The sequence below is a fragment of the Anomaloglossus baeobatrachus genome, chromosome 4 (genome assembly GCF_048569485.1).
Source record: "Anomaloglossus baeobatrachus isolate aAnoBae1 chromosome 4, aAnoBae1.hap1, whole genome shotgun sequence".
Lineage (NCBI taxonomy): Eukaryota > Metazoa > Chordata > Amphibia > Anura > Aromobatidae > Anomaloglossus > Anomaloglossus baeobatrachus.
In genome coordinates this window covers 230,273,552-230,299,074 of record NC_134356.1, presented here as the reverse complement: position 1 = coordinate 230,299,074, position 25,523 = coordinate 230,273,552, and the positions used below count along the sequence as shown (strand labels likewise).

General features: G+C 47.3%; 1 protein-coding gene across 2 annotated transcripts in view; it reads right to left on the bottom strand.

The window, feature by feature from the left end:
• Positions 1-25,523, bottom strand: part of TDG (thymine DNA glycosylase) — an 81,177-nt gene that overhangs the window by 19,185 nt on the left and 36,469 nt on the right. For both annotated transcript variants that reach the window (XM_075344726.1, XM_075344725.1), the window contains exons 5-9: positions 12,506-12,641; positions 12,330-12,412; positions 12,136-12,230; positions 4,517-4,688; positions 3,281-3,409 (exon numbers count right to left, since the gene is read on the bottom strand). In XM_075344726.1, coding sequence (XP_075200841.1) covers positions 3,281-3,409; positions 4,517-4,688; positions 12,136-12,230; positions 12,330-12,412; positions 12,506-12,641 — 615 coding nt within the window. The remainder of the gene's footprint in view (positions 1-3,280; positions 3,410-4,516; positions 4,689-12,135; positions 12,231-12,329; positions 12,413-12,505; positions 12,642-25,523) is intronic.

The window sequence follows — 25,523 nt, the reverse complement described above, 5'->3', positions numbered from 1 at the left end:
TGTGACCATAGCCTCAGGGAAATTAAGGAGTCGGAGGTTAGGCTTACCAACTACACAGCCCTGGTAATATTCACAATTTTATACTACATGACAAATATAATGGGGAAATTTAGTAGTGGGGGTAAGATCCAATACCTGAGATGTGGGTTAATAAAAGCAGATTTTTTTATAATGAGATTGCTTTGTAAAATATTAATTATTGTCTAAAAATAATAAATGTGGATAAATAAAATATATAACAACATTTCGAATTTGTATAAACCAGACATAGGTTTGTGGCGACACTCCGAAACCATAAAAAGGTGATAAGGGCACTAAGACCTTACTAACAAGCCTTGATTAGCTTGTTGTTCTGGACAGCACTGAATGGTGGGAAATGGAGAAAAAAAAGGGACTAATATGTTGATCAATTATGAATGCTGTAAAAAAAAAAAATAAAAAAAAATACTCAATTAGGAACCAAAAAGAAAGTGGTTTGGGATGTGCGGAGAAAGAAGGGAATTTTGTTACTTACCGTAAATTCCTTTTCTTCTAGCTCCTATTGGGAGACCCAGACGATTGGGTGTATAGCACTGCCTCCGGAGGCCACACAAAGCAATTACACTAAAAAGTGTAAGGCCCCTCCCCTTCTGGCTATACACCCCCAGTGGGATCACTGGCTCACCAGTTTTAGTGCAAAAGCAAGAAGGAGGAAAGCCAATAACTGGTTTAAACAAATTCACTCCGAAGTAACGTCGGAGAACTGAAAACCATTCAACATGAACAACATGTGTACCCGAAAAACAACCAAAAATCCCGAAGGACAACAGGGCGGGTGCTGGGTCTCCCAATAGGAGCTAGAAGAAAAGGAATTTACGGTAAGTAACAAAATTCCCTTCTTCTTCGGCGCTCCATTGGGAGACCCAGACGATTGGGACGTCCAAAAGCTGTCCCTGGGTGGGTAAAGAAATACCTCATGTTAGAGCTGCAAAGACAGCCCTCCCCTACGGGGAGGCAACTGCCGCCTGCAGGACTCTTCTACCTAGGCTGGCGTCCGCCGAAGCATAGGTATGCACCTGATAATGTTTGGTGAAAGTGTGCAGACTCGACCAGGTAGCTGCCTGGCACACCTGTTGAGCCGTAGCCTGGTGTCGTAATGCCCAGGACGCACCCACGGCTCTGGTAGAATGGGCCTTCAGCCCTGATGGAACCGGAAGCCCAGCAGAACGGTAGGCTTCAAGAATTGGTTCTTTGATCCATCGAGCCAGGGTGGCTTTGGAAGCCTGCGACCCTTTGCGCTTACCAGCGACAAGGACAAAGAGTGCATCCGAGCGGCGCAGGGGCGCCGTGCGGGAAATGTAGATTCTGAGTGCTCTCACCAGATCCAACAAATGTAAATCCTTTTCATACCGATGAACTGCATGCGGATAAAAGGAAGGCAAGGAGATATCCTGATTAAGATGAAAAGAGGATACCACCTTAGGGAGAAACTCCTGAATGGGGCGCAGCACTACCTTGTCCTGGTGGAACACCAGGAAAGGAGCTTTGGATGACAGCGCTGCTAGTTCGGACACTCTCCGAAGAGACGTGACCGCTACCAGAAAGGCCACTTTCTGTGAGAGTCGAGAAAGTGACACATCCCTCAGAGGCTCGAAGGGCGGCTTCTGGAGAGCAACAAGGACCTTGTTTAGATCCCACGGATCTAACGGCCGCCTGTACGGAGGTACGATATGACAAACCCCCTGCAGGAACGTGCGCACCTGAGAAAGTCGTGCTAGACGCTTCTGAAAAAAAAACACGGATAGTGCCGAGACTTGCCCTTTAAGGGAGCCGAGCGACAAGCCCTTTTCCAACCCAGATTGCAGGAAGGAAAGAAAGACAGGTAACGCGAATGGCCAGGGAGATACTCCTTGTGCAGAGCACCAGGATAAGAAAATCTTCCACGTTCTGTGGTAGATCTTAGCAGAAGAGGACTTCCTAGCCTGTCTCATGGTGGCCACGACCCCTTGGGATAATCCTGAAGACGCTAGGATCCAGGACTCAATGGCCACACAGTCAGGTTCAGGGCCGCAGAATTCCGATGGAAAAACGGCCCTTGGGACAGTAAGTCTGGACGGTCTGGTAGTGCCCACGGTTGGCCGACCGTGAGATGCCACAGATCCGGGTACCACGACCTCCTCGGCCAGTCTGGGGCGACGAGTATGACGCGGCCGCAATCGGATCTGATCTTGCGTAACACTCTGGGCAAGAGTGCCAGAGGTGGAAACACATAAGGGAGCCGGAACTGCGACCAATCTTGCACTAAGGCGTCTGCCGCCAGAGCTCTTTGATCGCGAGACCGCGCTATGAAGGTCGGGACCTTGTTGTCTGACCTCCTTCGCACAAAGCAGAAAACTGGTGAGCCAGTGATCCCACTGGGGGTGTATAGCCAGAAGGGGAGGGGCCTTACACTTTTTAGTGTAATTGCTTTGTGTGGCCTCCGGAGGCAGTGCTATACACCCAATCGTCTGGGTCTCCCAATGGAGCGCCGAAGAAATGGATATTAGCAACTCCCCTAGATGAAAGGGGATTTATAAAATTAGACACACAATAGATTAGAGAAAGAGGGGGGGGGGGGGAATTATATTATAATTATATATATATTTTTTCTCCAATTGGAATGTATGGATAGTTATTAAAGAAGTGTTTCCATCAAAGTTTTTATCTACTTAATATATTGCAGTCATATTATTTGGCACTATGTACTTACAATTGCTCATTTTGCCTTTCTACCCTATGTAGAAACAAGAAGTTTCTTATTCCCTGCATGAGTCATCCCCCTCAACTCCTGGATCCAGCTGCTCCCTCCTCCCCCTGCCAGAGACTTTTGCAGTGATGACTCATGCAGGGAAAAATACTTTTTCTACATAAAGCTTAGAAGGGTTCAGCTAGTCAATTTTTAATCATGTGAGGTCATAGACCGAATGCAAAACAGAAGAATTAACTGGGTAGAAGGACAAAAGGTGCAATTGTAAGTACACAGTGCCATGTAATATGATGATTGCAACATATTAGGAGGATAAAAAAATTTCTTGGGAGTGATTCTTTATCGTATTAAGATATTTCTACTTTATTTTTGTTTTGAACAAAGGAAAAGGAATTAAGTTTTATAATAAAATAAAGTATCAACAGTGATCAGCTGAGAAAGGGTAGTCTAGTAAGTATATGCTAACTAAACAGAACTTTTACTAATAAACACAACAATCAGAAGGGACTTTCCCGGCTCACTACATGACAGTAGCAATCTCACTGCATACATTACCTGCAGGGTCAGATGAGTTACTGCTTCCACCCTCTGCATTAGGGGTCTCTTCAGGGGCATTCCCAAAAGCTGCAGCATCATACCCAGGATCATACTTCTCCTCCTTCACTGCCTGCCGTTTGGCATCCTCTATACAACAGAAGAAGAGAGCACCAAGATGTTAGGTCATTGCTCCACACAATGCTGAATACATATGCCATGCACAAGAGTGTAGAAGAAACTCATATAATAGCAGTGCACAATTCATTTACTTGCGAGTCACTGATCTCTGGAAAACTGTTCTAGTAGCCGCTGTGTAACACTAGCCAGTCTCTGTACATAGGGACTAGATATAAGGAGTTGTACGTTGTCCTTAGAAAGCCACAGGCCATTGTAGACTTGGCTTCCTGCGCAGCACTGATCTAGCCACAGTAAACCCAAGGCAGCTGTTGGGCGCTAACATCTTGGCATCATATTATATCCTGGAGGATGGTAGCTGAGAATTTTATTTTAATTCTGATATAGAATGGGAATATTGAAATATTGGCATATACACATCTAATCATCCTTTGCTCAGGGTCAAGACATTTTCAGACAGCATCTTGAGTCTGGAGATATTTGGTCTGTTTTGTTCTGATAATTATGTGAAGTTACATGGACAAACATAAGTGCTATATATGAACTGTGCACCCCTTGGACCAGGTGGTTGTGTCTCAAGTGTTGCTTGGAGACTTAACCAGAAATATACATTTTTTTTTTTTTTTACGAAATGTTACACCTCCATGCAAAATTGCAGAGACACTAGAGGAAATGTTAGGTGAAGATCAATAATGAAATGACCCGATATTTGCTACTAAAAAAGTCATAGTCATTAATATTACAGGAGGGGGAACAAGCAGTGGTGCATTATACACAGAGGTGTAAACTGGAAATATAGAGGGGTCTTTTAATTGCATAACGAAGCCTCTGATTTTGTCACAAAGTACCAAAGTATTGAAAAACAGCTGTATGTGGAAAAAGTGTTAGTATATTCACTAATTGCTTCCAGGCATTAAACAAACCCTTTTTTCACTTTGATCTTTGGGATGTTCGGTGGAACTTCACGGTGAACATATTGTATTGTGATACTTATCGCATCGTGCAGTTTTTCTTTCATTTCTGCGGAATCTTCACAATGTGTCAGGTGTCTACTTTCAGAAAATATACTGTGGCGTAGCGGATTTTATATTTCATCCATCTTGTGTAAGACGGGCTTACCTTGTGCCAACTGCAAGTCGAATGTGTACTGCACCTCATGAACTTCCCGGCTACCCTCAACGCCCTTAATTTGGTCTCTCAAATCTTTTAATTTGATGTAGTGATGAACCTTGTCTTGAGCCCGAGGAAACTGGGCACAGCGAGCACTCGATGAAGGCATGACATAGCAAATCTGTAAACAAAGAGAGGACAGGTGACATTAAAAGCATACTCTGAGGGACAGTTTCACTCTACAAGGTAACCACCTGTTTGTGCGCTCATGGTGGGGGAGGAGTACATATTTTAGTCCAATAAGTGATACAGACACTAATGATATTTCCTGCAGCCTGTCATTACACAGAAATAAACACAACAGAGCAACTAAACAATGGAAAGGATAAACTTAATAATGAGTTTTGCAACAAAATTTTGCAACACATTTTTCCAAAATACGGGGGGGGGGGGGAATTGGGGCAGGACAGGGACATGAAGCTACAGCTCATCAAATGCATGACAAGCTATTGCTTACCTTAAAGGGACCCTTTCACCAGCTTTGGTGACTATAACCTGCGGCCACCACCACCGGGCTCTTGTATAGAGCATTCTAACATGCTGTATATAAGAGCCCAGGCTGCTGTGTAGAAGATAAAAAAATCACTTTATATTACTTATCTAAACGGTCGCTGCGATGCAGACTGGTAAGATGGGTGGCTCCGTTCTCTGGGAGCAGCGCCTCTTTTCGGCCACCTTTGTCCTCCTTCTTTTGAAACCTGGGCGCATGACGTGTCCTACGTCATCCACACTAGCTGGCATTGAGGTCCTGTGCAGGCGCACTACAATACTTTGATCTGCCATGCTCAGGGCAGATCAAAATGTGTGTGCAGGAACTCAATGCCGGCTAGTGTGGATGATGTAGGACACGTCATGCACCCAGTCTTCAGAAGGAGGACAAAGATGACCATGGCAACCACCGGATGATTGGGGCGGGGTAAGTCAAAGTTATGGCTGCGTGCATATACATCTCGCTGCCAGATTTCGGCAGCGAGATGTAAGGGGTTAATAGTTGCGGGTGGAATGCGATTCCACTCGCAACTAGCAGGCACACATCAGCTGTTGAAATCAGCTGATATGTGCGCGGATCGCCGCAGCCTGCCCACGGAGATCATAGTAACACGATCCATGACATACCCAGTACTTCATGGGTCACTAAAGGGTTAAATTCATAGATTTTCTGCTAAAAATTATTTTTGCACTCGGGTTTCATTACATTTTTGCACAATTTGCCTCCTATAGCCTCAGTGATGTGTGGTCAATTGTTGAATGAGATAACAGAATCTCCAGTCAGTGCACTATGGTGATATGACAATCTGTGTTTTTCTAATCTCTTCTCAGATGATTTAGGAAAACAGACCACATCAAAGTTAAATGTGCAGGAAAACAAAGAGCCTATAAAAGCCAAAAATTGCAAACTTTTTAATGAAACCCAAATTGGAAAAAAGAGAATTTTGTTTACTTACCGTAAATTCATTTTCTTATAGTTCCGTAATGGGAGACCCAGACCATGGGTGTATAGCTTCTGCCTCCGGAGGACACACAAAGTACTACACTAAAAAGTGTAGCTCCTCCCTCCGAGCATATACACCCCCTGGATAACCAAATATAGCCAGTTTAGTGCAAAAGCTGAAGGAGAATAGCCACCCACAAGTAGAGATAGAGCAAAAAACCGGAACAACCGGAGCCTCTGTCTACAACAACAGCCGGTGATAACACGCGGAACAAGAAACTGCCAACAGGCAACAGGGAGGGTGCTGGGTCTCCCATTACGGAACTATAAGAAAAAGAATTTACGGTAAGTAAACAAAATTCTCTTTTTCTTCATCGTTCCTATAGGAGATCCAGACCATGGGACGTCTCAAAGCAGTCCATGGGTGGGAAATAAACAGAAAACTGAGAAGTAGGCAAAACCTAACTTCACAAATGGGCGACAGCCGCCTGAAGGATGCGTCTGCCCAAGCTTGCATCTGCCGAAGCATGAGCATGCACTTGGTAGTGCTTCGAAAAGGTGTGCAGACTAGACCAAGTGGCAGCCTGACAGACCTGCTGAGCCGTAGCCTGGTGCCTAAAAGCCCAAGAGGCACCGACAGCTCTGGTCGAGTGTGCCTTGATCCCCGGCGGGGGAAAACACCTGAGTACACTGGTAGGCATCTGATATGGCCGACCTAATCCAACGAGCTAGGGTCGGTTTAGAAGCAGAGAGACCCTTGCGCAGACCTGTGGTCAGCACAAAAAGAGAGGTGCACCGCCTAAGAACAGCGGTGCGTGACACATAGATCCGGAGCGCCCGCACCAGATCTAAAGTATGCAACGCTTTCTCAAAGCGATGAACAGGAGCCGGACAAAAGGAAGGCAATGAAATGTCCTGGTTAAGGTGGAAAGGAGACACCACCTTAGGGAGAAAGTCGGAGTCGGACGGAGAACCACCTTGTCTTGATGAAAAAGCAAAAAAGGTGACTCCGAAGAGAGCGCAGCCAAATCAGAGATTCTCCTGAGAGAAGTTATGGCCACCAGAAAGACGACTTTCTGTGAAAGTCGAAACAAAGAAACCTCCCTAAGAGGCTCAAAGGGGGGTTTCTGTAAGGCCGTGAGGACCAGATTAAGGTCCCAGGGATCCAAAGGCCGCCGGTAAGGTGGAATGATGCGAGATGCGCCCTGCATGAAGGTGCGCACCTGGGCCAGTCGGGCGATATTCCGCTGGAACAACACTGACAGAGCCGAGACCTGTCCCTTAAGGGAATTGAGGGATAGTCCTAGCTGCAGACCGGACTGTAGAAAGGACAGGATGGTCGGCAAGGAAAAAGGCCAAGGGGCATGGCCGGAAGAACGACACCAGGACAGGAAAACTCTCCAAGTCCTGTGGTAAATTTTGGCTGAGGAAGACTTCCAAGCCTGAGACATAGTGGAGATGACTTCGGGAGGAATGCCGGAAGCCGTCAGGATCCAGGACTCAAGAGCCACGCCGGCAATCTGAGAGCTGCAGAATTCTGGCGGAAAAACGGACCTTGTGAGAGAAGGTCTGGGCGGTCCGGGAGATGCCACGGCACCTCTACGGACAGACGGAGCAAGTCTGGGTACCAAGCTCGCCTGGGCCAGTCTGGAGCAATGAGTATGACCCGACGGCCCTCCATTCTGATCTTGCGCAGGACTCTGGGCAAGAGAGCTAGAGGGGGAAACACGTAAGACAGACGGAACTGGGACCAATCCTGAACCAGCGCGTCCGCTGCAAAGGCCTGAGGATCGTGGGAGCGAGCCACGTAAACCGGGACCTTGTTGTTGTGCCGGGATGCCATTAGATCCACTTCCGGAGTGCCCCACTTGCGGCAGATCGACCGGAACACTGCCGGATGCAGAGCCCACTCGCCGCTGTCCACGGTTTGACGGCTGAGATAATCGGCCTCCCAGTTTTCTACGCCTGGGATGTGGACTGCGGATATGGTGGACTTGAGTCCTCCGTCCACTGAAGGATGCGTTGAACCTCCAACATTGCCAGGCGGCTGCGAGTCCCGCCCTGGTGATTGATGTAGGCAACTGCTGTCGCGTTGTCTGACTGGACTCGAATGTGCTTGCCCGCCAACAGGTGGTGAAAGGCTACGAGAGCTAAGAGCACAGCTCTGATTTCCAGCACATTGATCGAGAGGGCTGATTCGGACGGAGTCCAAGTGCCCTGTGCTCGGTGGTGGAGAAATACTGCTCCCAAGCCGGATAGACTGGCATCCGTGGTGAGGATCACCCGGGACGGGGTCAGGAAGGAGCGTCCCTGAGACAGAGAGAGGGGCCAAAGCCACCACTGAAGAGAGCTCCTGGTCTGTGGCGACAGAGCCACCAACCTGTGCAAGGAAGAAGTCCGCTTGTGCCAACAGCGGAGAATGTCCAGCTGCAGAGGACGCAGATGGAACTGGGCAAAGGGAACCGCTTCCATTGACGCCACCATCTGACCTGCATGAGGTGCCTGATGGAATGACGGCGGGGCCTCAACAGAGAGCGCATCGCCAGATGGAGGGACTGCTGTTTGACTAAGGGCAGCTTGACAAGTGCCGGCAGAGTCTCGAATTGCATCCCTAGGTACGTGAGTTTTTGGGTCGGGGTCAGAGTGGACTTAGGCAGATTGACAAGCCACCCGAATTGAACAAGAGTGGCGAGAGTGCGCGAGACACTCCGCTGACAGTCTGCACTGGATGAAGCCTTGACAAGAAGGTTGTCCAGGTAAGGAATCACTGCCAACCCCTGGAGGTGCAGAACCGCAACCACTGCTGCCATAACCTTGGTAAATACTCGAGGGGCCGTGGCTAACCCGAAGGGGAGAGCCACGAATTGGAAATGTTCCTCTCCGATTGCAAAACGTAGCCAACGCTGGTGTGAAACTGCAATTGGCACATGCAGATAGGCATCTCTGATGTCGATGGATGCCAGGAAATCTCCTTGGGTCATTGAGGCAATGACTGATCGCAGAGACTCCATGCGAAAATGCCGCACCTGAAAATGCTTGTTGAGAAGCTTGAGATCCAGGATGGGCCGGAAGGAACCGTCCTTTTTGGGGACTAGGAAGAGATTTGAGTAAAGACCTCTGAACCATTCCCTGGCGGGAACCGGTACAATTACTCCTTTGGCCTGCAAGGATGCCACGGCCTGAGAGAAGGCGGCGGCCTTGGAGCAGGGGGGAGTTGACAGAATAAATCTGTTTGGCGGGCTGGAAGAGAACTCTATCCTGTAGCCGTGGGAGATGATATCCCGCACCCACTGATCGGAGACGTGTTGAAACCACACGTCGCCAAAGTGGGAGAGCTTGCCACCGACCAAGGACGTTGCTGGCTCGGCCAGATAGTCAAGAGGAGGCTGCCTTGGTGGCAGCAGCTCCTGCGGACTTTTGTGGACGCGGCTTCTTGCGCCAGGTGGGCTTCTGGTCCTTGGCTGAGTTAGTGGACGAGGCCGATGGCTTAGAGGACGACCAGTTAGAGGAACGAAAGGAACGAAACCTCGACTGGTTCCTGCCCTGGACAGGTTTCCTGGTTTTAGTCTGTGGCAAGGAAGTACTCTTCCCGCCAGTAGCCTCCTTAATTATTTCATCCAGTTGTTCACCGAACAGCCTGGACCCAGCAAATGGGAGCCCAGCAAGGTACTTCTTTGAGGAAGCATCTGCCTTCCACTCTCGAAGCCACAAGATCCTGCGGATAGCGAGGGAATTAGCGGAGGCCACCGCAGTGCGGTGAGAGGCCTCCAGCATGGCAGACATGGCGTAGGCTGAAAAGGCTGAAACCTGGGAAGTTAAGGCAACCAATTCAGGCATAGAGTCCCTAGTGAGGGAATGCATCTCCTCTAGGGAAGCAGAGATGGCTTTGAGAGCCCACACTGCTGCAAAGGATGGGGAGAACGAGGCCCCTGCCGCCTCATAGACAGACTTGGCCAGGAGGTCAACCTGGCGGTCAGTGGGATCCTTAAGTGAGGTGCCATCAGCCACAGATACAACTGTCCGGGCTGAGAGTCTAGACACCGGAGGGTCTACCTTTGGTGAGTGAGCCCACTCCTTGACCACCTCTGGTGGAAAAGGAAAACGGTCATCAGAACCACGCTTTGGAAAGCGTTTGTCAGGACAGGCTCTGGGCTTGGACACAGTGGCTTGAAAACTGGAGTGGTTAAAGAACATACTCCTTGTTCTCTTAGGCAAGGTAAACTGGTGCTTTTCTGCCAGAGAGGGTTGCTCCTCTGATACTGGCGGATTGAGGTCCAGTACAGAATTAATTGACGCAATTAAATCACTAACATCTGCATCACCCTCGGTCAGATCAATGGGGCACATGGAGGTAGCGTCCGAGCCCCCAGTAAAGACATCCTCCTCGTCCTGCGAGTCGGCTAATGAATCGGAGCCGCAGGACGAGGAAGGAGAGGGGACCCTGCGTCTCCTTTTAGGAGGACGGGGTCTGGGAGCAGATGAAGAATCCTCTGTGAGCTCTGCAGAGCGAGCCGAAGCAGCAGAGGCGCCCTGAGAAGGGGGCTGATGCATGCTCAGCAGAGTCCGGGACAGCTGTCCCATGGAGTCGGCAAAGGACTGGGAGATAGACTTAGAAAACAATTCTACCCAAGCCGGGGGTTCAGCCACCGGGGCCGAAGCAGCCGGAGGGACCACTGGGGATTCTCCAGGCTGAGGCACCACCATGTTAGAGCAGGCATCACAATGAGGATATGTGCTCGGTTCAGGCAGTATGAGCTTACATGCAATGCATATTGAGTACAGCCTTTCAGCCATGCTCCTAGTGTGAGACATGCTGCTGAGGTGGGGGCTCTGCAGTAAAGAACACACTCCTTCAGAATGACCCCCCAGAGAGTGTATAAGAAGGTCCACAACCAGAGGTTGTGGCTTACCAGACCGTTTTGTGTGCCCTCCGGATCCCACAGGTCGGACCCCCAGACAGGTTGCAGAGATGCAGCAGCCAGCGCCGATCAGTGTGAGAACGCTGATAAAATGGCGCCGGAGTGAGGAGGGGGGCGGGGCCTAGTCCAAGAGCGAGAACCGGAGGGCCAAGGAGATATACAGGGGAGGGAAACATCTCCTCAGAGAGGAGTGTCCTCCCCTGTGCTGAACGGCCGTTGGGCGGCGCCGCACTGTCCCTCTGCATGACTGACATGCAGGGGCAGTGAAAACGAAAGTAGGCCGCAGCCGAAGCCGGGGCCTAAATTTTACAATGCGGCCGGCGCGCAGGCCCCCTCGGCGCGGTTCTCAGGTGAAAACCAGAGAACCGGCCGGAAATGTCACCAAAGTAACCTGACACACTCTCCCCAACAATAAAGATGCAAGGGACCCCCTGACAATAACGTCTCAAATACTTAGCTTGTGAGACGCAGGGCCAGGTCCCTGAGGGATGAGTGCTCCGTCCGGCAGGGTCCTGAAAGGGCTGCGGATGGAGACCGGTCTCCTGCAAAGCAGTGAGAACCGTGCTGACTCCCACTTCAAGCCAGAGCCCGAGGGATGGTGAAGGAGCGCGGCATGTAAGGCTCCAGCCTTGAAATCAACCTTAACAACACCGCCGACACAGTGGGGTGAGAAGGGACATGCCGGGGGTCCAGCTTGGACCCGCTTTTCTTCAAACTCTTTAAAATCAAAAATCAGATGAGAATGCACGTGTGGATGTGTGCCTCCTGAACACAAAGCATTGAACTGGCTATATTTGGTTATCCAGGGGGTGTATATGCTCGGAGGGAGGAGCTACACTTTTTAGTGTAGTACTTTGTGTGTCCTCCGGAGGCAGAAGCTATACACCCATGGTCTGGGTCTCCCATAGGAACGATGAAGAAATTGATTTTACAGTCCCAAATACAGGCTTTTAAGACAAAAACAAGAAAAAATGCCAATAAAAAGGTAGACAACCAATTACATTATGTGTCCAACTTGACCTCTTGTTTCTAGCAGATTATGAACATGACAAAAATTTTGATGCACAGTGTCACATCGTAACCCACACCTCATCCCTTTCCTATCCAGCCATGTTCCTTTGCTGAGCACATATGTAATGTAATGCATGGCGTGTAAGTCAGTTTCTGGCATTTAGCACAGTAAATGTCCCCCATTGATTTAAGCCCAATAAACTGACTGTGTCCGTCTCTGGAACGCGGTGTGGTTGGATTCCAAAGTCAAATTTTTTAATCTTGACACCAAAAATTTCTTTGCTAAATATTTCGTATATACCTAAAAAAAAAAAAGAAGAAAATATAAAATGAATATCATAAACTGTAGGCAAGAAAAATGTGGTAATAATTTGGATTAGAAATAGAGGGGTCAGCTCACATTTTCCATTAAAAGCGGCTATACGAGGTTTGTATTTTTGTAGCTTTTGTACCAGGATTCTTCCTCCCTCTCGGAACTCCTTACTTAAAGAGAAGAAGAGGAGAGAACATGCAATTAGATAATATTTTCAGTGCAATAATTACATATACCGTTTCCTCCAAACAGGTTGTACTCACCTAGAGAGGTCTTTGCTTCCTGGGGTCGTTCTCTCCACCATGTTGGTGAAGCCGATGCCATACTTCTCAGGAAGAGCGTGGTCATCCATGTGGTTCAGTTGCTGATCACTGAGCCCAGATAGGAAAAGGCACTTCCCTGGAAGAAAAAAAAACATGCATTCCATGCAGACTTAATCCGAAATCCTCCTATGTAAAACATTAATATTACATTAATATAACAGAGCAGATCGGCCACTTGAGAATTGTACCAATTAATTCTGCAAAGCTCAAAGCACAGGAAAACATTTTCTGGTCTTTTATTACACACATGGGACAACAAGGAACTGCATATATTATAGCTAGACAAGACTTTCCAGATGAACGAACTCAGAAGAGTTTGAACATGAGAAAAAAAAATTATTAGAGTACCAAACAGATAAATTATAAGAGCCAAGGAAATAGTTGAACAGCCTGCAACCTTGAGCTTAGCTTAACCCCATGAATAATAAATATGTCATAGAGCAAGTTGGGGTGTATGGACCTGAGCCACTCCACAAAAATGCAGATGCCGGCTAGGTTACTTAGCTGGCATCTGCCTCTAATAGCAGCGGTTACTCTCTAACATGCCATAATCAATCATTGACATTGGCATTTAAGAGTTGTGATCCACTTCGAGGGTACGTTTGGTCACCCCTTCAGACCCCCTATCATGTGATCAAATGGTACTGATTGATTGCCATAGTAGCCACGAGATCCACTGAAGTCCCTAGTCATTGCCATGTTTGTTCACCTGTGACATTCAGCCATAGGCTGAGTTTTATAGGAGACTGATTTTTACAAGCAATCAAACGACTGCAGGGTCAAGTCGCGCAAGGGGGCCGTAAAAAAAGAAAAAAAATATTTAAATTATATTTATTTTAATTTAGAAAAATGAAAGGTAATTTTTTTCCAGTTGAAGATAAAGAAATGTAAAAAAAAACAAAACAAAACCCCTATAATCATAATTAGAATTGTTGTGTCTGTAAAAGTCTGTTCCATTGAAAATGAAGTCTTTGTACCGTAAAGGTTGCAGTGGGGGGGGGGGGGATCAAAACGACAAAATTTAAGTTTTTTTTTTTTCTCGCTGCATCTCCCACCAAAAATACAATAAAAAGGATCAAAACATAGTATATAACGCAAAATTTTATCAATAAAAACTTCAGATCACCACACAAAAAACAAGCCCTTACATAGCTCCATTGATGGAAAAATTAAGGCACCACTCCCGTTTTGTTTTTTTTTTTAATTTCAGAACTGGAGTGATGCTTCAAAATCGAAGTCTCCTACCCACGCTCTTATACTCACCCTTCGTCAGATTCATGTTCTATCACCGCTACGCTCCTGTCAATCTCCCTCTGTTTGTGACCTACTAGCAGCTGCAGTGTTTCATGGAGTGGACCAAAGGCCACAACTCAATGAAGGTCTATGAGAACATTGTTCTGGCTCTCCTAGAGATGCATTTGGGGATTGTGACAAAGCATCTAATTAACGGTCCATGTATATCTACATTCAACTATGTATACCTATAACTATAATGTATACCTATACCTATAACTATGTGTACACACACAATAAATATATTATATAATTATATATATATATATATACACACACACACACACACATTTGTGTGTGTGTGTGTGTGTGTGTGTGTGTGTGTGTATGTATATACATATGTATATATAAGATATATATAATCTCTATGTATAAACATATCTATTGATATCTAATATATAAAGCTGAGTGTATGTATGTATGCATGTATGTATGTATGCATGGATGTATGCATGTATGTATGTGTGTATGTATATGTGTATGTCCGCTGAAGGAATCCGCACCGTCGCATTTACAATCACGAAATTTTGCAGACGCCTCATGTGACCCATGGAGTGTCGTAGACTATGTTTTGACAGAAAAAAATTAACCCCGTGCTTTACAGTTAGTCTCTAAAATCCTGCCGCCATTAAACTGAATGGAGGTGGGAGCTATAGGTTATTAATAGCAACTGTCAGTGGTTGCTATAAAAACAAAACAAACTGTTAGTTGAAGCTTATGTGTGAGGTTATATGATGTCAGTGGAGAGATGGATAGAGACACAGAAAAAGACACCCGGGGGGAAAGAGACAGACCAAGACAGACGGAAAAGAGACAGACCTTGAAAGAGACAGACAGACAGACACAAACAGATGGAGACCGATAGACTGATACAAATACAGACAGATAGAAACAGTCAGACAGACACACAGACAAGGAAAGAGACAGCGACACACAGAGACTGGGAGAGACAGTTACTATCCCTGGCAACGCCCAGGTACTAGCTGCCATCATAAATATTTATATTATATATATCATATATATATATAGGTCCAGAAATATTTGGACAGTGACACAATTTTCGCGAGTTGGGCTCTGCATGCCACCACATTGGATTTGAAATGAAACCTCTACAACAGAATTCAAGTGCAGATTGTAACGTTTAATTTGAAGGTTTGAACAAAAATATCTGATAGAAATTGTAGGAATTGTACACATTTCTTTACAAACACTCCACATTTTAGGAGGTCAAAAGTAATTGGACAAATAAACCAAACCCAAACAAAATATTTTTATTTTCAATATTTTGTTGCGAATCCTTTGGAGGCAATCACTGCCTTAAGTCTGGAACCCATGGACATCACCAAACGCTGGGTTTCCTACTTCTTAATGCTTTGCCAGGCCTTTACAGTCGCAGCCTTCAGGTCTTGCTTGTTTGTGGGTCTTTCCGTCTTAAGTCTGGATTTGAGCAAGTAAAATGCATGCTCAATTGGGTTAAGATCTGGTGATTGACTTGGCCATTGCAGAATGTTCCACTTTTTTGCACTCATGAACTCCTGGGTAGCTTTGGCTGTATGCTTGGGGTCATTGTCCATCTGTACTATGAAGCGCCGTCCGATCAACTTTGCGGCATTTGGCTGAATCTGGGCTGAAAGTATATCCCGGTACACTTCAGAATTCATCCGGCTACTCTTGTCTGCTGTTATGTCATCAATAAACACAAGTGACCCAGTGCCATTGAAAGCCATGCATGCCCATGCCATCACGTTGCCTCCACCATGTTTTACAGAGGATGTGGTGTGCCTTGGATCATGTGCCGTTCCCTTTCTTCTCCAAACTTTTTTCTTCCCATCATTCTGGTACAGGTTGATCTTTGTCTCATCTGTCCATAGAATACTTTTCCAGAACTGAGCTGGCTTCAGGAGGTGTTTTTCAGCAAATTTAACTCTGGCCTGTCTATTTTTGGAATTGATGAATGGTTTGCATCTAGATGTGAACCCTTTGTATTTACTTTCATGGAGTCTTCTCTTTACTGTTGACTTAGAGACAGATACACCTACTTCACTGAGAGTGTTCTGGACTTCAGTTGATGTTGTGAACGGGTTCTTCTTCACCAAAGAAAGTATGCGGCGATCATCCACCACTGTTGTCATCCGTGGACGCCCAGGCCTTTTTGAGTTCCCAAGCTCACCAGTCAATTCCTTTTTTCTCAGAATGTACCCGACTGTTGATTTTGCTACTTCAAGCATGTCTGCTATCTCTCTGATGGATTTTTCTTTTTTTTCAGCCTCAGGATGTTCTGCTTCACCTCAATTGAGAGTTCCTTAGACCGCATGTTGTCTGGTCACAGCAACAGCTTCCAAATGCAAAACCACACACCTGTAATCAACCCCAGTCCTTTTAACTACTTCATTGATTACAGGTTAACGAGGGAGACGCCTTCAGAGTTAATTGCAGCCCTTAGAGTCCCTTGTCCAATTACTTTTGGTCCCTTGAAAAAGAGGAGGCTATGCATTACAGAGCTATGATTCCTAAACCCTTTCTCCGATTTGGATGTGAAAACTCTCATATTGCAGCTGGGAGTGTGCACTTTCAGCCCATATTATATATATAATTGTATTTCTGAACATGTTTTTGTAAACAGCTAAAATAACAAAACTTGTGTCACTGTCCAAATATTTCTGGCCCTGACTGTATATATACACAGTCATATGAAAAAGTTTGGGCACCCCTATTAATGTTAACCTTTTTTCTTTATAACAATTTGGGTTTTTGCAACAGCTATTTCAGTTTCATATATCTAATAACTGATGGACTGAGTAATATTTCTGGATTGAAATGAGGTTTATTGTACTAACAGAAAATGTGCAATCCGCATTTAAACAACATTTGATCGGTGCAAAAGTATGGGCACCCTTATCAATTTCTTGATTTGAACACTCCTAACTACTTTTTACTGACTTACTAAAGCACTAAATTGGTTTTGTAACCTCATTGAGCTTTGAACTTCATAGGCAGGTGTATCCAATCATGAGAAAAGGTATTTAAGGTGGCCACTTGCAAGTTGTTCTCCTATTTGAATCTCCTATGAAGAGTGGAATCATGGGCTCCTCAAAACAACTCTCAAATGATCTGAAAGAAGGGAATTTTGTATACTTACCGTAAATTCCTTTTCTTCTAGCTCCAATTGGGAGACCCAGACAATTGGGTGTATAGCTACTGCCTCCGGAGGCCACACAAAGTATTACACTCAAAAGTGTAAGGCCCCTCCCCTTCTGGCTATACACCCCCAGTGGGATCACTGGCTCACCAGTTTAGTGCAAAAGCAAGAAGGAGGAAAGCCAATAACTGGTTTAAAGACCAATTCAATCCGAAGAAACATCGGAGAACTGCAACCATTCACATGAACAACATCTGTACCGAAAAAAACCCTAAGAAAACAGGGCGGGCGCTGGGTCTCCCAATTGGAGCTAGAAGAAAAGGAATTTACGGTAAGTATACAAAATTCCCTTCTTCTTTGTCGCTCCATTGGGAGACCCAGACAATTGGGATGTCCAAAAGCAGTCCCTGGGTGGGTAAAAGAATACCTCGTGGTAGGGCTGTCAAACAGCCCTATCGTACAGGTGGGCAACCGCCGTCTGAAGGACTTGTCTACCTAGGCTGGCGTCTGCCGAAGCGTAGGTATGCACCTGATAATGCTTGGTAAAAGTGTGCAGACTCGACCAGGTAGGTGCCTGGCACACCTGCTGAGCCGTAGCCTGGTGCCGTAATGCCCAGGACTCACCCACGGCTCTGGTAGAATGGGCATTCAGCCCTGAGGGAACCGGGAGCCTAGCAGAACGGTAGGTTTCAAGAATTGGTTCCTTGATCCACCGAGTCAGGGTGGATTTGGAAGCTTGCGACCCCTTACGCTGACCAGCGACAAGGACAAAGAGTGCATCCGGGCGGCACAGGAGCGCCGTGCGGGAATGTAGATCCTGAGTGCTCTCACCAGATCCAACAGATGCAAATCCTTTTCAAATTGATGGACTGGATGAGGACACAAAGAAGGTAAGGTGATATCTTGATTGAGATGAAAGTGGGATACCACCTTAGGGAGAAAGTCCGGAATCGGACGCCGAACCCCCTTGTCCTGGTGAAGACCAGGAATGGAGATTTGCATGACAGCGCTGCTAGCTCGGACACTCTCTGAAGAGACGTGACCGCTACTAGAAAGGCCACTTTCTGTGAAATACGGAAAGGGAAACAACTTTCAAAACCTCGAAAGGCGGCTTCAAGAGAGTCATTAGAACCTTGTTCAGACTCCAGAGCTCTAATGGCCGCTTGTACGGAGTGATGAGAAGACAAACTCCCTGCAGGAACGTGCATACCTGCGGAAGTCGGCTAGGCGTTTCTGAAAAAATACAGATAGCGCTGAGACTTGTCCTTTAAGGGAGCTGAGCGACCAACTATTTTCCAACCAAGATTGTAGGAAGGAAGGAAAAATAGGCGATGCAAATGGCCAGGGAGAAACTCCTTGAGCAGAGCACCAAGATAAGAATATCTTCCACGATCTGTGGTAGATCTTGGCGGACGTTGGCTTCTTGGCCTGCGTCATGGTGACAACCACTCCTGAGATAATCCTGAAGACGCTAGGATCCAGGACTCAATGGCTACACCGTCATGTTCAGGGCCGCAGAGTTCAGATGGAAAAAAGGGCCCTTGAAACAGCAAGTCTGGTCGGTCTGGTAGTGGCCACGGTTGGCCTACCGTGAGGTACCACAGATCCGGGAACCCCGACCTCCTCGGCCAATCTGCGACCAATGTTGAACTGAGGCGTCCGCCGCCAGAGCTCGATGATCGTGAGACTGTGCTATGAAGCCGGAACAAAGTTGTTGTGCCGTGACGCCATTATGTCGACGTCCGGCATCCCGCAGCGGCGACAGATCTCCTGAAACCCGTCCGGGTGAAGAAACCAGTCCCCTGCGTCCATACCCTGGCGACTGAGGAAGTCTGCTTCCTAGTTTACCACGCCTGGGATGTGAACTGCGAATATGGTGGATGCCGTGTCTTCTACCCACGTTAGAATCCGCCGGACTTCCTGGAAGGCTTGCCGGCTGCGTGTTCTTCCGTGGTGGTTGATGTATGCCACCGCTGTGGAGATATCCGACTGAATTCGGATGTGCTTGCTTTTCAGCCACTGCTGGAAGGCTTGTAGGACAAGATACACTGCTCTGATTTCCAGAACATTGAGCTGAAGGGTGGACTCTTGCTGAATCCACGTACCTTGAGCCCTGTGGCGGAGAAAAAACTGCTCCCCACTCTGATAGACTCGTGCCTGTCGTAACTACCGCCCAGGATGGGGGTAGGAAGGACCTTTTTTCTGACCATGAGGTGGGAAGAAGCCACCACCGTAGAGATTCTTTGGCCGCCTGAGAAGGGGAGACGTCTCTGTCGATGGGCGTCGACTTCCCGTCTCATTGGCGGGGAATGTCCCATTGTAGTGGACGCAGATGAAACTGCGCGAAAGGGACTGCCGCCATTGCTACCATCTTACGTGAGAAGTGCATGAGGCGTCTCAATGTGTGCGACTGATCCTAAGGAGAGATTGCAGCCTTGTCTGTAGTGAACGCTGTTTGTCTAGCGGAAGCTTCACTATCGCTGAGAGAGTATGAAACTCCATGCCTAGATATGTTAGTGATTGGCCCGGGGTCGGATCTGACTTTGAAAAGTTGATGATCCACCCGAAACGCTGGAGAGTCTCCAGCGCAACGTTCGGCTGTGTTGGCATGTTCCTTAAGAGGGTGCCTTGACAAGTAGATCTCCCAAACACGGGATCACAGAGTGACCTTGAGATTGCAGGACTGGTACTACTGCTGGCATGACCTTAGCGAAGACCCGTGGGGCTATCGCCAGCCAGAAGGCAGGGTTACGAACTGAAGGTGTTCGCGTCTTATAACAAAGCGTAGAAACGCTGGAGCTCTGGATCAATCGGCACGTGGGGATAAGCATCCTTGACGTCTATCGATGTTAGGAAATTTCCTTGAAACATTGAGGCGATGACGGAGCGGGGGATTACATCCGGAACCGCCTGGTGTTCACGAGCTGGTTGAGCCGTGTTAGATCCAGAACGGGACGGAAATACTCGTCCTTTCTTGGCATCGCAAATAATTCGGAGTAAAAACCGTGACCTTGTTCCTGAAGAGGAACGGGGGTCACCACTCGTTGTGCCTTTAGAGTGCCCACCGCCTGCAGAAGAGCGTCGGCTCGGTCGGGAGGTGGAGAAGTTCTGAAGAATTGAGTTGGAGGACGAGAACTGAACTCTATCCTGTACCCGTGAGACAGAATGTCTCTCACCCAACGGTCTTTGACCTGTGACAGCGAAATATCGCCAAGGCGGGAGAGCCTGCTACCGACCGAGGATGCGGAGAGAGGAGGCCGCAAGTCATGAGGAAGCCTCTTGGAAGTGGGTTTTCAGGCTGTCTTTTTTGGGCGTGACTGAGCCCGCCAAGAAACTGAGCTCCTCTGATCCTTTTGAGTCCTCTTTGGACGAGGAGAAATGGGACCTGCCCGAGCCTTGAAAAAACCGAAAACCCCGACTGTGGTATGTTGGGGTTTGTTTTGTCTGGGCTGAGGTAAGGAAGAATCCTTACTCTTGAACTGTTTAATGAAAACATCTCACGCACACTAAACAGTCGGTCAGCAGAACAAGGCAAACTGGTTAAGCCCTTTTTTGGAAGCAGAATCTGCCTTCCATTCAGTTAACACCCAGGCCCTGCGTAAAACCACGGAGTGAGCGGACGCCACTGCCGTACGGGTCGTAGAGTCCAGGACAGCATTAATCGCCTAAGACGCAAATGCAGACATTTGAGCGGTTAAGGATGACACTTGCGGAACAGATGTACGTGTGACCGTGTCCATCTGTGTAAGACAAGCTGAAGTAGCTTGGGGTGCCTCTACGGCTGCGAATGCTGGAGCTAACAGCGCGCCGATAGCCTCATAGATGGATTTCGACCAGAGATCCCTCTGTCAGTCAGTGGCATCTTTAAGTGCAGCCCCATCTTCCACTGCAACTATGGATCTAGCTGCAAGCTGGAGATTGGAGGATGCCCCTTGGGACACTGGGTCCAGCCATTGCCCACGTCAGGGGGTAGGGATAACGTGTATCCTCAGCCGTTTGGGGAAGCGCTTAACTGGATAAGCGTGGTGTTCCTGGACTGCCTGTGTAAAGTCAGGGTGGTCAAGGAAAGTATTTAATTTACGCTTGGGATACGTGAATGGAATTTCTCCTGCTATGAAGCTGACTCTTCCACTGGAGGAGCTGGGGGAGAAATAACTAACATTCTATTGATGGACGCTATGAGATTATTGACTATGGCGTCACCATCAGGTGTATCCAGATTGAGAGCGGTCTCAGGATTAGATCTTGAGCAGCTATCTCCGCCACATCACACAGAGAGTCCGCTTGCTGGGACCCTGACTAGTGTGATGAAGTCGATGGCCGCTCATAGTGAGCCTCTCAGACTATCTGGGACTGTCGTCCATGTCAGAGCCGTCACTCTGGGAAGCACATGACCCCTCGGAGCTCAAAGTTGTTCCCACTGAGGGGGACCATGGATAATGTGAACAGTGGCCATGGATTTGAGAGACTTGTCTGGACTGCAAGGCTTCTAGTATCATAGCCATAGTCTCAGAAAATCTGTCAGTAAATACTGCAGGCACCGTCCCCATGTCCTGGACGGTTAGCAGAGACTCCGTAGTATACAATGGGGGTCTATGTACACTGCCGGCCATATAGCCATACATGCTGTACCGGCTGCATAGAAAACATGTGCTTCTGCACCTCTGTTTTACACAGACAATATGCTGTTATGTCCTCCGCACAATCAAGGAGGGTATATACAAAAATGCAGCTAAACAGTGCAATGCATAGTGAATAAACATATGTATATGTGCACTTCGGCACTAGTGGAGTCAGCCCCACAGGTGCTGCTTAACGCCTGGTCACAGCGGTTGTGTGACTATCCGAATCCCTGCCAGGGATTCCTAAACTTGTCTCTTCTGTCGCTACAGAAAACACTGACAAGAATGGCTGTCGGCGTCCTGTGCAGAGGAAGAAGCCGTGGGCGTGCCTGAGAAAGTGCGGGAATCCGGCTTCACAGTGTACACAGTGAGAGGGGTGGAGTATGCAAAGCATACTCCAGCTCTCAGCGCTGCCGGATTCACCGTGCATCCAGTGAGAGGGGTGGAGTATGCAAAGCAGTGTTACGCCCCTACCCTGACTGGCAGGTCTGTGGGCGGAAACGAAGTGAGACTAGGCCGCGCAAGCCGGGGACTCGAGTGATAAGCGCGGCCGGCATATAAGCCTTGGTCGGCGCGGAAGTCCCCGGCGCACCACAAGTCCCAGCCGCGCCCGAAATAAAAATGGCAACGGCGGTTAGCGCGGTAGTCCCCTAATACACTAACACACCCAGCAAGCTGTAGTGTGCGATGGCACTAGTGCGGGCAGCGCCGCCGTCCCTGGCGCACTAACACACCCAGCAATGCTGCCGTGTGTCCGTGCGCGGTCCCCACAGGGACACAGAGTACCTTAACGTAGCAGGGCCATGTCCCTGAGGATACTCCGCTCCATGTCCAGCAGATTCCCAGGAGCTGTGGATGGAGCACGGCCTCAGTGCCTGGAGACCGATAGGATCCCACTTCACCAGAGCCCTCAGGGGGATGGGGAAGGAAAACAGCATGTGGGCTCCAGCCTCCGTACCCGCAATGGGTACCTCAACCTTAACAAACACCCGACAAGAGTGGGGTGAGAAGGGAGCATGCTGGGGGCCCTTTAGTATGGGCCCTCTTTTCTTCCATCCGATATAGTCAGCAGCTACTGCTGACTAAACAGTGGAGCTATGCGTGGATGTCTGACCTCCTTCGCACAAAGCACAAAACTGGTGAGCCAGTGATCCCACTGGGGGTGTATAGCCAGAAGGGGAGGGGCCTTACACTTTTGAGTGTAATACTTTGTGTGGCCTCCGGAGGCAGTAGCTATACACCCAATTGTCTGGGTCTCCCAATGGAGCGACAAAGAAACAAAGATTATTCAACATAGTTGTTCAGGGGAAGGATACAAAAAATTGTCTCAGAGATTCAAACTGTCAGTTTTCAATGTGAGGAACATAGTAAGGAAATGGAAGAACACAGGTACAGTTCTTGTTAAGCCCAGAAGTGGCAGGCCAAGAAAAATATCAGAAAGGCAGAGAAGAAGAATGGTGAGAACAGTCAAGGACAATCCACAGACCACCTCCAAAGACCTGCAGCTTCATCTTGCTGCAGATGGTGTCAATTTGTATCGGTCAACAATACAGCGCACGTTGCACAAGGAGAAGCTGTATGGGAGAGTGATGCGAAAGAAGCTGTTTCTGCAAGCACGCCACAAACAGAGTCGCCTGAGGTATGCAAAAGCACATTTAGACAAGCCAGTTACATTTTGGAAGAAGGTCCTGTGGACTGATGAAACAAAGATTGAGTTGTTTGGTCATACAAAAAGGCATTATGCATGGAGGCAAAAAAACACGGCATTCCAAGAAAAGCACTTGCTACCCACAGTAAAATTTGGTGGAGGTTCCATCATGCTTTGGGGCCGCGTGGCCAATGCCGGCACCGGGAATCTTGTTAAAGTTGAGGGTTGCATGGATTCAACTCAGTATCAGCAGATTCTTGACAATAATGTGCAAGAATCAGTGACGAAGTTGAAGTTACGCAGGGGATGGATATTTCAGCAAGACAATGATCCAAAACACCGCTCCAAATCTACTCAGGCATTCATGCGGAGGAACAATTACAATGTTCTGGAATGGCCATCCCAGTCCCCAGACCTGAATATCATTGAAAATCTGTGGGATGATTTGAAGCGTGCTGTCCATGCTCGGCGACCATCAAACTTAACTGAACTGGAATTGTTTAGTAAACAGGAATGGTCAAATATACCTTCACCCAGGATCCAGGAACTCATTAAAAGCTACAGGAAGCGACTAGAGGCTGTGATTTTTGCAAAAGGAGGATTTACAAAATATTAATGTCACTTTTATGTTGAGGTGCCCATACTTTTGCACCTGTTAAATTTTGTTTAAATGCGGATTGCATATTTTCTGCTAGTACAATAAACCTCATTTCAATCCAGAAATATTACTCAGTCCATCAGTTATTAGATATATGAAACTGAAATAGCTGTTGCAAAAACCCAAATTGTTATAAAGAAAAAAGGTTAACATTAATAGGGGTGCCCAAACTTTTTCATATGACTGTATATACATACACACACACACATATATATATAAAAATATCTATATCTCTCTCTATCACACACAAACACACACAAAACACACACACACACGGTCTCTCTGTAATTGTGCTAGCTTGGAGAATCATGTAACCAAATATTTTTTACTGCACGCTTAATGGTGAAAAGTAGACCTAAAAAAAAAAAAAAAAATAAATACATTTAAAAAAAAAAAAAAAAAAAAAAAAAAAAGGAAAAATTGCAGTTTGTTTTTTTTTTTGTTTTTTTTTACTATTTTCCCCCACAAATTCACCGCAATTGGATTTTGTGACACTATATGGTAAAATGAATGGTGCCATTCATACTACAGTGGGTACGCAAAGTATTCAGACCTCTTTAAATTTTTCATTGTTTCATTGCGGCCATTGGGTAAATTCAAAAAAGTTCATTTTTTTTCTCATTAATGTATACTCTGCACCCCATCTTGACTGAAAAAAACCCCCAGAAATGTTTGCAAATTTATTAAAACAAGAAAGAAGGGAATTTTGTTTACTTACCGTAAATTCCTTTTCTTCTAGCTCCAATTGGGAGACCCAGACAATTGGGTGTATAGCTACTGCCTCCGGAGGCCACACAAAGCATTACACTTAAAAGTGTAAGGCCCCTCCCCTTCTGCCTATACACCCCCCGTGGGATCACGGGTTCCTCAGTTTTAGTGCCAAAGCAAGAAGGAGGAAAGCCAATAACTGGTTTAAGAACAAATTCAATCCGAAGGAACATCGGAGAACCGAAACCATTGAACATGAACAACATGTGTACCCGAAAAAACAAAAATCCCTAAGCAAACAGGGCGGGTGCTGGGTCTCCCAATTGGAGCTAGAAGAAAAGGAATTTACGGTAAGTAAACAAAATTCCCTTCTTCTTTGGCGCTCCATTGGGAGACCCAGACAATTGGGACGTCCAAAAGCAGTCCCTGGGTGGGTATAATAACCCCTCGTGATAGGACCGTAAAAACAGCCCTACCCTACAGGTGGGCAGTCGCCGCCTGAAGGACTTGTCTACCTAGGCTGGCGTCTGCCGAAGCGTAGGTATGCACTTGATAGTGTTTGGTAAAAGTGTGCAGACTCGACCAGGTAGCCGCCTGGCACACCTGCTGAGCCGTAGCCTGGTGCCGTAATGCCCAGGACGCACCCACGGCTCTGGTAGAATGGGCCTTCAGCCCTGAGGGAACCGGAAGCCCAGCAGAACGGTAGGCTTCAAGAATTGGTTCCTTGATCCACCGAGCCAGGGTGGATTTGGAAGCTTGCGACCCTTTGCGCTGACCAGCGACAAGGACAAAGAGTGCATCCGAGCGGCGCAGGGGCGCCGTGCGGGAAATGTAGATCCTGAGCGCTCTCACGAGATCCAACAAATGCAAATCCTTTTCACATTGATGAA